Here is a 12236-nt window from a genome sequence, read left to right on the forward strand (position 1 = left end):
TTTCAGAGAGAAATATTCACCACAACATGTCCTCTTTCAATGAGTCAGTGGGCTTGGGCTATCTGAAGACTAACGCCATCGAGTTCGTCAAGTATCCTCCAAGCCTCTCTGAGAACATTCTTCATTTAGATTGATGTGAAAAAAATGAATAATAAACACCCAGTAATGTTACAGTTGGCATAATAGGAGCTTCTGCAGCCTATAAATAAAGCTCACACACATCATGTCTTCCAGATGAGCCACAATGGTTTTCAACCATATTTGGGTCCATGTCTTTTTCAGATTTTTTTTGTAAAAAGGCAAACTTGTAGCTTCTCAAGCTTAGTGTTTCTAAATAGTGTAGATGGGTCAGATGAACTTATGCATATTTCCTGCTCCTCAGAGGAACGACTTGTCCCAAGCGTTCACTCCAAAAATAGCCCTACAGTCTGTTTGATGAAGAGATGCAAACACACACACATCACCCCCCCCCCCTACAGACATACACTCACATGTGCAGCAACAACAATGCTCCTCCTCCTTTTTTTTTTTTTTAAATCACTTGAAATTTTCCTGAGCATCAGTGCAGCTACAACAAGCGTCAGATGAGCCGTATCTACCCCAAAGGAGGCAGGGTGGACTCCAGTAATTACATGCCTCAGATCTTCTGGAACGCAGGCTGCCAGATGGTCTCCCTCAACTTCCAGACCCCAGGTACCACGGCGTTTAACATGGGACTGCTGACCTCACGCACAATGCAACTGCTGCACATTGTTCCCCTATTTAGGAAAGTGCCTCTGATACAATGGTGTCTAATACACAAAGGACAGATTAATAAGCTGCTAAACGATATGCAGAAATGAAAATAAAAGAAGTGGAAGGTTAAATTCACTTAGTTTGAATTAAAATCTGATTAAGATTTTGTTTGGAATAATTAGATAAACATTTTTTTTTATGAATTGCATTATATCTTTAATACTGAATGGTGTCATTTATGTCAGCAGGCCTTAATAAACAATAATACACTTAATATTTATCCATTATTTGAAGGTTTTCAGTGCATTACTGTTTGAATGTTCTCATTTTATTTTAACAAGTCTTCAAACTTTAATATTTTTATGCATGTCTTTGATAACTCAAAATAAATTAATAAATAATTATTAAATAAATACATACAGTCCCTCTGTTTGTAATTAAATTAATAAATCTAGTTGGTCTTTATGATGTAGTGGCTAGAAAGCAGTTGTCTCAAGTTTATAGCAAAGGTGCTGTTTGACACACAGTGGTGGCAGTGTCATGCTTTGGGTTGCTAATTTATAATAGCAGCAGAGAAGCTGGTCAGAGCTGATATGAATACAATGTGAAAGCAGGACAAAAAAGTGGCTTTTAGATGCTGCAGAAGACTTAAAACCTGGGCCGAATGTTAATCTGGTTAATCAGGTCAATGATGCTTGAATTAAGGTCTTTAAATGTGCAGAAATATGGACTAAGGGAGGATGAATGCAAATAGATGCTGCAGATTTTATGTGTTATTAAACAAAACCCGAATATTCTTTTTTTTCTTCATTGTTACAGTTATTCATTTATTTGGTTCGGTCAGCCACCATAAGATCCCACTGAAATACTTTTATAGTGTGCACTCGTACTATGAGAAAATATGGGATAGTTAAAGGAATATAAATAGTTTAGTATGGGAATGCACATGATATTTTGCATTTACTTTTGCTTCCATTTTTTTCCCAAGTTACATGCATGGATGTTCATCTCCTCTATTCTTAAATCCAAGTTCACATCTGTAGCTACAGAGTGCCGCAGGGCCTACAGCATTATGTTCAAGCTTTTTTCCAAATATGAAACCAAACAGCATGCAGATGCTTTAAACATACTGGTTGCTTCCAACTGGCTGCTGTTTGAATATCAGCCTCTGACCGTACACCTGTATTTTTTTTTTTTTACTGTGAACAAACAACTTTATACTGTGAGTTATAGCTGTTGGAAAGCAGCTGCTGCTCTGTGTCCAGAAGCAAAAGTCATCTTGACCATATGGTCAGCTGCATGCCGGCCATGTGCAGAGCTGGAGGCCACTAACACAGGAACTGGAGCTCCTGGGGATAGATGATGTTATAAAATGGAAAAATATATTGTATTCAGCCAAAGAAAACCAAACATTTACAGATTTACTGGTTTATTGTTTTCATGCATTTTTTAAACAGACTTAGATTTCCTTATATATGTACTGTATATATATTTTTTTTCTGTATAATGTTCATTTTTAACACTCTTTTCTCCTGTTTGCTCCATCAGATCTGGCCATGCAGTTGAACCAAGGAAAGTTTGAATATAACGGCTGCTGCGGGTGAGCAAAGTCCCTCTATCTGCCCCCCCTTTTCAAGGCTCATCAATTACAACTTGTCACGTCTCATTACTTATTGCCAGTAGCTACTATCTACCCCTGAGAGCCAATAAGTGCCTTGAAAAAGGACGCTCCTTTTCACTCGTCTCTGCATTCATTTACATCTTCCTCTTCCCATCGTCATCTCCACTCCTTGACTAATACTGTCCCTGAGGGGATGGATTTACTGCTAATTCTAGGAGTGTCATCAGTAAAGAGGGCAGGGCATCTGCAGACAAATGTCATTATTAATATTTTATTATGTGTAGTATCCTTCACTTATAGTTTGCTTTTTTATTCTGCCTGAAATGGTAAAGAGATCTGCAGAAACATGTAAAAAGATATTTATTTCTGACTTATCAGTATTCAGTTGATTTAAATTTCTGTTATCATGGTAGTTTTAACTCTCTCCTGCACTCAGGTACCTGCTGAAGCCTGACTTCATGCGCCGGTCTGACAGGACGTTTGACCCTTTCTCAGAAACGCCGGTGGATGGCGTCATTGCAGCAACCTGCAGCGTCCAGGTGAGCTTCTAGGAAGACGGGTGCATGGTTATCATGACTCCTCACTGACATTTCCTGCATTTCTGGTAGCTTTGATGCATCGTTGTTATTTTAAAATCGGAATCTAATCCCGTTTTCCTGACATCTCCCAGGTGTTTTCTGGACAGTTTTTGTCAGACAAAAAAATCGGCACATATGTTGAAGTTGACATGTATGGTTTGCCAACGGATACCATCCGGAAAGAGTTCCGCACACGCATGGTGATGAACAACGGACTAAATCCAGCCTACAATGAAGAGCCCTTTGTTTTTAGGAAGGTAGGGAACCAGAAAAGTTTCGAATCAGCCATTTATAAGAAGCCTTGCAAAAAGTATTCAAACCCCTAGAACATTTCAACACATTCATGGTATGTCCACTTTTTCTATAAAAACTTAATACTTAAATAATCAAAGCTGTCTGTTTATTATTGGTCCATTTTTAAAAATAAGCCCCAAAAAATCATAAAAAATAAACTACTGATCTACTACACTACCTAAAGTCTTGCCCTAGTTTAATCTTATGTACTGTTATGCTGTTGAAGTTCATATATTTATAAATATTATAAGTACTGATTTTACTATGGGTATTTTTTAAGGCTTAAATTCTAAAATAACATAAAGCAGAAACAGCTGGGGAAGGAAGGAAAAAGAAAACTGGTTGGGTAACTACATATTTAGACTTAGACTTTCTTTATTGTCATTGCACAAAAAAACACAAGGTGAATCTTGACAAAAAATGTTGATTACTTGGCTACCAGTGTAACAGAGCTAAGACCTTATTCTTGCACAATAAATATGTTTTCTATAGCTAGGAGCTAGCTATATACAGGGTAAAGAAGTATATATATACATATATATTGCACTGAGTTATTGAAGAAGTAACATCAGTAAGTATTGCACTGATTTATTGCTACACAAAACAAAATATAATGAGTTACGTGAGTTTATGGTTCAGACAATGAGATGGGAAATAAATATCTAACAAAAGCAGTTTTCCATACTTGAGATCTTGAAAATGCAACAATTTATAGAAAAGCACAGCAGGAATATATAGCAGCCCCATTTAAAAGTCAACAGCTTTTTTTTTTTTTTTTACAGTACCCTGTAAGGCTTTAAATTCTCGGCCTCATCTCGATACCGTTTTCTGTTGATTTCTTTTGAGGACAATACGATGTTCACTACTATCACAAAGTCTCTCTTGATGCAATTTCCATACAAAGTCAGGGGCCGATATGACGTGATAAAACCTCGCACAACTATTTAACTTAATATCAATTTACAAAAAACTCAAATGTGTTTTTTATTTTCAAGCTCTTACAGGAATAAGGCATTTAAATAAAAAAAATAACTAAATGGGTATAATTGATTGTTATTGATGTTTTGTTATATTCTCTGTATTTAACATCATCATTCACATCAACTCTGATCAGATTCCCTGTTAAAGACAAATATCTCTAACATGCTAAAAAGGTCAAGTGGGTCTGGTTTTATGTCGAGCATCAGATATATTAATCATCAGATAATAAATGAGAACATAGCCTGAGCATTGTGGAACCAAATGCAGAGTGTATATTAGTTTATGTCTCTGCACACATACACAATGAATTAAGGATAAAAAAATACATTTAGAAACAAAAAAAGGGAAAAAAGAATTACAGGTAAAATGGATAAACAGGAAAATGAAAGATCTGAGACAGAAAGCCGTGGAGTAATGTGGAGATAATAGTGCTGCTCTCAGCAGAATAAGAAGTCTCTCAGCCATGACTGTGACTCCAGCTTTCTAACACACACCATCCATCACACCCTGCCGCAGTGCTGCTTTACTCTCTTCCTCTCTCTCTCTCTCTCACACACATAAACTTCCACTCTGCTATCAGAGAGGAGCATCATACCCAGAGCTTCTGTCAGGTTTCTCGTTTCATGTCCGCACTCACAAATACCTGCAGGTAATGCCACATGGTCACTGTTTACATGCTGCTGTCACAAAGACACTGAGTATCCAGTACACCTCAGAGTTGTTCGCTCTCATACCATATAACAACAGAAGCGTAGGTGTAGACAGCTGTTGCCTCTAACCAATGTTCCCCTTTTTTTGATCTGCCTTTAATTTCACCTCAAACCATTACTTAAACAAATGATATTTTCCTCCCTTCCTACCATGCTTCTTACATCCCTACCTTTAAGGTAATCTTACCAGATCTGGCAGTGCTACGCATCGCCGTCTATGATGACAACAATAAGCTGATTGGGCAGCGCATCCTGCCTCTTGACGGCCTGCAGGCGGGCTACCGCCACATCTCCTTGAGGAACGAAGGCAACAACCCTCTGTCGTTGCCGACCATCTTCTGCCAAATCATCCTGAAGACATACGTGCCCGACGGCTTCGGAGGTGAGGGCAGCAGAAGCACACACGTGCTCGTTGGCAGCATGGTTTGCAGTTATTTGCTTGAAACATTTCACTTTCCATCAGAAAACTACAGGTGCTGCTCGTCCCAACTTGCAGTCTTTAGCTGCAGTCAGATTATTTCTGGCTGATAATGATGAGATGTCTGTAGCCTACAGGGAGAGCAGGGGAGAAATAGAAAGTATAGAAAGCCTCTTCTCATCCTGTGCCCCGGGTGGGAAAGCTTTAACATTTGCAGTAACGGCACGGCACAGCTGATGACGACAGTACATCTGCAGACAGTTTCATACGGGCACAAGCATACTAATGAGTTGGACAATCGGAGTTGCCATTAAATAAAGCCAAGAGGCTTGGAGTCAGGAGCCATTACTGAGACTATTAGCGTCTCTCTCCCCCTTTCTAGTGCAGCACCGCTCATAATTTCTTGAAATTGTTTGGAGAAATGATGAGGCTTAGCTTTATCTGAAGGATATCTTTTTTTTTTCAACTGCCATTTGTTGTGTCTTCTTGTGTGCAGCAATTGTGGATGCTCTATCAGATCCAAAGAAGTTTCTGACCATAGCGGAGAAGAGAGCTGACCAGATGAAGGCCCTGGGGATTGACACGGTACACCTAACGAATATATACCTTCTTACAGTGATAGTATAGGTCTCTTGTAATTGGTTCCTCTGGCCAACAGAATGACATAGCAGATGTTCCCAATGGAAGCTCAAAGAATGACAAGAAGGGAAAAGGAAAAGGAGACACAGGGAAGGCCAGCGTGGTCCAACAAGCCAGCTCAGATATGGCCCAGACCTCCAACTCTACCCAAAACAACACCAATGAGAACAAGAAGGGTAAACACTGAATTTTTACAGATTTGTTAAACCAATGAACCCCGTTTGTATCCTACACACTGATGAGTATTTCTGGTGTTTTAGATGCTGCACTTGTGCCAAATGTCAGCATCGAGGACTTAAAGCAAATGAAGGTTTGTGTTTCAGTTTTGAAATATCTTTAGTCATAAAAGTCTAATGGTGATTGTTAGGGTTGGATCTAGCTTGGACTGAGATATTTATATAAAAATGAAGACATGGATTCTTGCTCCTCAATCTCCTGTGTTAAAACCTCAGACTTCAATGTTGTTATTGGGATTTAATGCGAAGAACAACACCAAGTAGCATGTTTTGAATTTGATGAAAAGGGACACAAAGGGTTTAAAGTTATCTACAAGAATCTAAATAAATGTTCTTTTCTATTTAGCCACTGTCCTCCATCATACCTAAATAAAACCATTCACAATCAGAAGTCAGTGAGTAAACAGAGCCCACCTGTGTGTATGTTTACTTTTTAATTAATACAGTACATGTAAGGCAGGACTGCAATACCAGAAGAACTGAAAGATTCCCACAGCATGATGCTGCCACCAACCCATTCAGCATGGAGGTAGTGGGTTTCCCTCTAGAAAACCACCATTGCATTGGAAAAAGGGATTTTGGTCTCATCTGACAACGGTGTCTTATTTTTTTGGATTGGCATTTTTTTCCCTGCATTGTTTGATACATTCTGCAAAAATGATTAATCTTTCACATCCTGTCAGGGTAGATGGACAGCCATGTTCTGCTCTGTTTGCAACTGTGTGATATTGTTAATAGGTTCCTATGGGTGTGAATTGGTCTTAAAACCTGCCTTAGGTTTCCTCCCTACCTGTTGACTGTGTTTCTTGGTCTTTAATACTGAGATCATTCTACACACAGGTAACTTCTGATGGTAATTAGTTGGACTGGATGTTATTTAGGGTTGTTTGAGTAAAGGCAGCTAAGAACTGTCATGTGATGTATGTCTTTTTCCCTCCATTTCCACTTCATGGTTTACTACTTTATTCACCGCTTTGTGTCGATATTTTACTTAAAGGAGAAGTTCGGTTTTTTACACTTTAAGCCCATTTTCTGTAGTGTCCAGGATGAAATCGAATGAAGGACACCAAAATTTTGACAATTGGTCCTGTCTCTGCTTTTTGGCTCATTTAGAATCAACCCCTGGCTGCTTTAGAATGGCTAGCATAGAGCATGTCCGATAATGTCCTTAAAACAACCTTAAACGTTCTTTTTTTAAAATATGCTACTCACCGTGTCGTCAGCGCTGTTCAATGACGTTCCAAAAAAAGTTTCGTGAAGAAAAAACGTTCCTGTAGTGTTTTATTTAGCATTTTGTAAATCCCATTGAGTTCTGTAGGAATAGTCAATATTCCGCTGCCACCGGAAACGGAAATGGGGCCTGTTTACACAGTTGTAGTCTTTTCGCTTCACTCTGTGTACTCCGACGTCGAGAATCAAGAATCCACCTTTCGTATTCCATTTTCAGAGTTTTTTAAAGTGTTTAACAGAGACGTTAGCACCTCGACGTCGGAGTACACAGAGTGAAGCGAAAAGACTACAACTGTGTAAACAGGCCCCATTTCCGTTTCCGGTGGCAGCGGAATATTGACTATTCCTACAGAACTCAATGGGATTTACAAAATGCTAAATAAAACACTACAGGAACGTTTTTTCTTTACGAAACTTTTTTTGGAACGTCATTGAACAGCGCTGACGACACGGTGAGTAGCATATTTTAAAAAAAGAACGTTTAAGGTTGTTTTAAGGACATTATCGGACATGCTCTATGCTAGCCATTCTAAAGCAGCCAGGGGTTGATTCTAAATGAGCCAAAAAGCAGAGACAGGACCAATTGTCAAAATTTTGGTGTCCTTCATTCGATTTCATCCTGGACACTACAGAAAATGGGCTTAAAGTGTAAAAAACCGAACTTCTCCTTTAAACTAAGGGATGATTGCAATAGAATGCTAAAGATATTCAACCAGTGAGAAATGTTCAGCTCCATCTCACTACGAAACTCCACCTTTGGTTCAGGGTGCATCAAAAAATAAAAGAAATCACTAAATGTTTCTACCTACTTTTGTCTGAATCTAGCCCTGGTTCCTGCAGTAAGGTAGTAAAACTTAGAAACATACTGATAAAATCCCTCTGAAATACACTGAAGTCTGAGGTTATAATTCGGAAAAGATAAATGGATAGGAAAACTTTTGGAAGTCCCACCACATGGCTGCTGGGCAGCCAGTGTCCTAGACTGCTATGTTCATTGTCAGCTTGTGTTATGGTCGACACAAGAACACCTAAATCTCTGTCTCCCCCTGCAGAGTTACCTGAAGCTGATTAAAAAGCAGCAGAAGGAGCTCAACGCTTTAAAGAAGAAACACTCAAAGGTAGGTGGGAGTTTGTTGGTAATGCAAAGTGGCTGCTTCTTATTTCTGAGGGTGATTGAAGCTCTGAAAAACCAGAAGCAGAACAAGGGGAAACGCTGCAACCTTTCATCTCATGCTTCATCATTTTTATGCCTGCTCACATAAACACAAATAGCTCTTTATAAACAAACATGAGATGACCACGTGATGAATGCTTTGGAAGAAATTAGACTTGCTAAAGTTCTGTGTTGACCGGCTGTCTCTATGGAGACCACAGCGGCTGCTTGTTCATTCACACTGCATCATAAATTATCACAGTATTACTGTTTTTATGCAGCATAGGAATATAAAGAAGCATTAATCTTCAGTATAAACAGAAACTCATATATATTGCCTATCTTTTATGTAGCTATTGAATTAAAAGATACAGACACAAAACACTGAAATTAATTAAATATATCGACTTGACAGGATCAAAACTCAATGCAGAAAGCCCATTGCACTCAGGTGGATAAGATGGTGTCCGTTCATGAGAAGGAAAAGGCTAATCTGGAGAAACTGTTAGAGAAAGCCATCAAGAAACGAGGGTAAGCAAGGAACCACCATAAACATTGTCAATATAATCTATCAAACTGTTTTTGCTTTCTGCATTTTCTCAGACATTGAGTCTTACTGTTTTTACTGACAGGGAGAATAACTGCCAGGAGCTGAAGAAGGAGACAGAAGATAAGATCCAAACTCTCAGCACAGATCATAAAGCAAAGGTATGAAAGGTTTTCTGCAAAGCAGATGATTCTGTGTGACAAACAGTGACTAGTTAACCAAGCCGTGCGTACGTGTGCAGGTTAAAGACATCACTGCGCAGCACACTAAGGAGTGGTCAGAGCTGATCAGTAGTCACAGCAGCGAGGAGCAGCTGATGAAGGATGTTCATGTTACACAGCAGTGTGAGCACCTGAAGAAGCTCCTCTCTACTTTCCAAGAGCAGCAGACCATGCAGCTCAAGCTCATTCATGAAAGGTGGCAAACACATCCTGTATACTTCTGTTTAACAAAATTGATCTTACCACACGTTGATATGAAAAAGTACCATGCTGCTTTTAACATTTATTCTGTGTAAATGTTCGATTTAGGCAAAGCAAAGAGATGCGAGCCAACCAGGCCAAGATGTCAATGGAAAACAGTAAAGCCATCAGCCAAGACAAGAGTATCAAAAACAAAGCAGAGCGAGAGAGGTGCGTCCCGTGGCGTGCCTGCTTTGTGTCTGTCAGATCTTAAAGTCAAAGCACTGTCTGATTAGCTGTTTTTCACATGCGGCTATTGTTTTTGTCCTTCAGGAGGGTGAGGGAGCTAAACAGCAGCAACACCAAGAAGTTTTTGGACGAGAGGAAGAGGGTACGCTGTCTGCAACATGTATAATAATAAAACCTATTTCCTTTCTTAGCATCACGTTTGTAAAAAAAAAAAAAAAGAAACAAAACATTGATTTATTATGAGGAGATGTTTTAACACATATATTAAGCATTGGGTAAAATGTGGGGTAAAATCTACCTAAATGAGAACAATTTAAAGCTGTGCATCAAGTAATAATTCAGATAATTTAGTAACAGAGTCATAAAATGTTTGTGTTCTGGTTTGTTTCCAGCTGGCCATGAAGCATCAGAAGGAGATGGAGCAGCTGGAGAAAAATCAGAGGGAGCAGCTGGATAAGCTGGAAAGGCATAACGAGCAGGTAAACAACTAAACAGAAAATATTTGAGTTAAAGAGGGAATTTCACCAACTGCAGATATGATGGTGAGTTCAGGTCATTCTGTGGAGGGAATTAAATATTTGTATCTTAGATTTTTTTAAATATTAGTTTATTTAAAGTGCTTTTCTACCAGTGTCTGACCACGCATCTAATTTCATTGCATTTTCAGCAGAACATGAATAAACTTTATTCTTAAACTGGAACATTCATGTTTGATTCACTCTTGCAATTTAAGCACTATAATTGCTGACTCCCTTTTCCTATGTATTTCTTATAATATCGCTTTACTTTAGATCAGGCACTGCCTTTGTTGCTCCAAAAATATTAAAGGTATAGTGGAGGATTTTCGCAAATTTTTGAAAAGACTTGCCCTCTCCACATAAAAAAAATGCACATGCAAAACCCTGTACCCGCTCACTAGAGGAAATGCCTAATAAACACGTGAGAGAGCATGCATAAGCCCATTTATCCTCATGCACGCTCTGTTTAAAAGTTGCTGTTTGCATCGCTAATACAAGCTTACTTTCCAAAAGAAGATTTGAAATTTTTCCACTATGTCAGACTCACCACCAGTAAGTGAAAATGGGGACGAGCCCGTAGGACGGCCTTAAATAAACATATCACCAGAATGATTGACAGGAGGACCAATTATTTAGATGATCCACCCGGAAAAAGCTACTATAGCTTTAATGATCTAGTTAGAAGAACAATGCTGGTTAAACTAAAAGATACCTACTTGACTGCAAAGTTATTGTTTTTCCTTTTGAAATAAATGTTTTGCTCCATGTAGGGTTGTCAAAAGTATCGATACTCAAAAAAGTATCGATACTGAAATGTTGTATCCGGATACAATACTCGTTTTTAAAAGTATCGATACAGTGCCGTCACCAGTGGCACCTAAGAAGTCATTCATCTAAAGTGCAGAATAGTGGAAAATGCACTTTCAGAACACTGTGTGATTGAATAATTCTGTGCTCTTTTCAGTTTCAGACGGGTTTTTTTTGTAACAGGTGCAGCTGCTGAGAATTATTTTTGTTTCTTAACTGGTTTGGCTAGTGTCATTATGTGTGCAAAGCATAGCCAAGGAAGGAACACTTAATTTGAATTTTATAAGTTTTTTTATCAAGCTTGCTTAATATTGTGCACAGCATACAACATCAAAATATTGTTTTTATTGTTTATTGTATTTATTTATTGTATTTTGTGTATTAATGAAAATATTTCTGTAGAATTTTGGAGTCTTTGTTTTTATCATTGTGGTATCGAAAATGGTATCGAGTATCGAATATTTTCCTTAGTATCGATATCGAGTTGAAAAGTTTAGTATTGTGACAACCCTAGCTCCATGTAAACAGACTATGATTATCAATCTGGTAAGGCCACAAGGATTAAAATAAAAAATGTACACGCATTGATTTTAGTTAGTGTTTAATGATCACTTTAGTAGCGATTATTAAAAACTTTAATCTTTTAATAGGATTTTTTTTTTTTTTGCCTACTAGTTAACCTGATACAAAGGTTTGTTTAGAGATTTCTGTTTGGCTTTACGCTGCTGTGTAAAGTCATGACCCAATTTTGCTTTTTTTTCATTTCATCATCTGTCACAGTATCTGTACATGTCTGACATGTATGTTCATTTGTTTATTATAATTTGCTTCACAGCTTTTGAAATCACATCATGCAAACAAACAGATTCAAGGTAGGCATCATTATCATCTGTCAACTCTGCTGCATCTCATGAGCTTTATTCCTCTTTCATCTCTCTTTGGTGTGACTTGTCTTGTTATGTCAATGACCTGCAGATCCTTCTCAAATTTCTACACTGATTTAGATTTATGGAGAATATTTGAAATGACACAAATTGAAGCAGGAAAATGTAATGATATAGGAGAGAAGAAACATATTCCTGTGGTTGAAACCTGTCCTGCTTTTTTAAGTCTGCAGCA

General features: G+C 38.2%; 1 protein-coding gene across 4 annotated transcripts in view; it reads left to right on the forward strand.

Moving 5' to 3' along the window:
- LOC119784187 (1-phosphatidylinositol 4,5-bisphosphate phosphodiesterase beta-4-like) overlaps positions 1–12236 on the forward strand; it is a 90676-nt gene that overhangs the window by 73883 nt on the left and 4557 nt on the right. For 2 of the 4 annotated variants that reach the window (XM_038286133.1, XM_038286134.1), the window contains exons 23-39: positions 7–91; positions 569–693; positions 2284–2335; positions 2793–2895; positions 3027–3191; positions 5097–5301; positions 5834–5922; positions 5996–6152; positions 6237–6286; positions 8495–8560; positions 9011–9126; positions 9228–9303; positions 9384–9559; positions 9673–9774; positions 9877–9934; positions 10185–10271; positions 11953–11989. In XM_038286133.1, coding sequence (XP_038142061.1) covers positions 7–91; positions 569–693; positions 2284–2335; positions 2793–2895; positions 3027–3191; positions 5097–5301; positions 5834–5922; positions 5996–6152; positions 6237–6286; positions 8495–8560; positions 9011–9126; positions 9228–9303; positions 9384–9559; positions 9673–9774; positions 9877–9934; positions 10185–10271; positions 11953–11989 — 1749 coding nt within the window. The remainder of the gene's footprint in view (positions 1–6; positions 92–568; positions 694–2283; positions 2336–2792; positions 2896–3026; positions 3192–5096; positions 5302–5833; positions 5923–5995; positions 6153–6236; positions 6287–8494; positions 8561–9010; positions 9127–9227; positions 9304–9383; positions 9560–9672; positions 9775–9876; positions 9935–10184; positions 10272–11952; positions 11990–12236) is intronic. The other 2 variants (XM_038286135.1, XM_038286136.1) reach the window with 1 other exon arrangement.

This window comes from Cyprinodon tularosa, unplaced genomic scaffold, assembly GCF_016077235.1.
Source record: "Cyprinodon tularosa strain WSP-4 unplaced genomic scaffold, ASM1607723v1 ctg22, whole genome shotgun sequence".
Classification (NCBI taxonomy): Eukaryota; Metazoa; Chordata; class Actinopteri; order Cyprinodontiformes; family Cyprinodontidae; genus Cyprinodon; species Cyprinodon tularosa.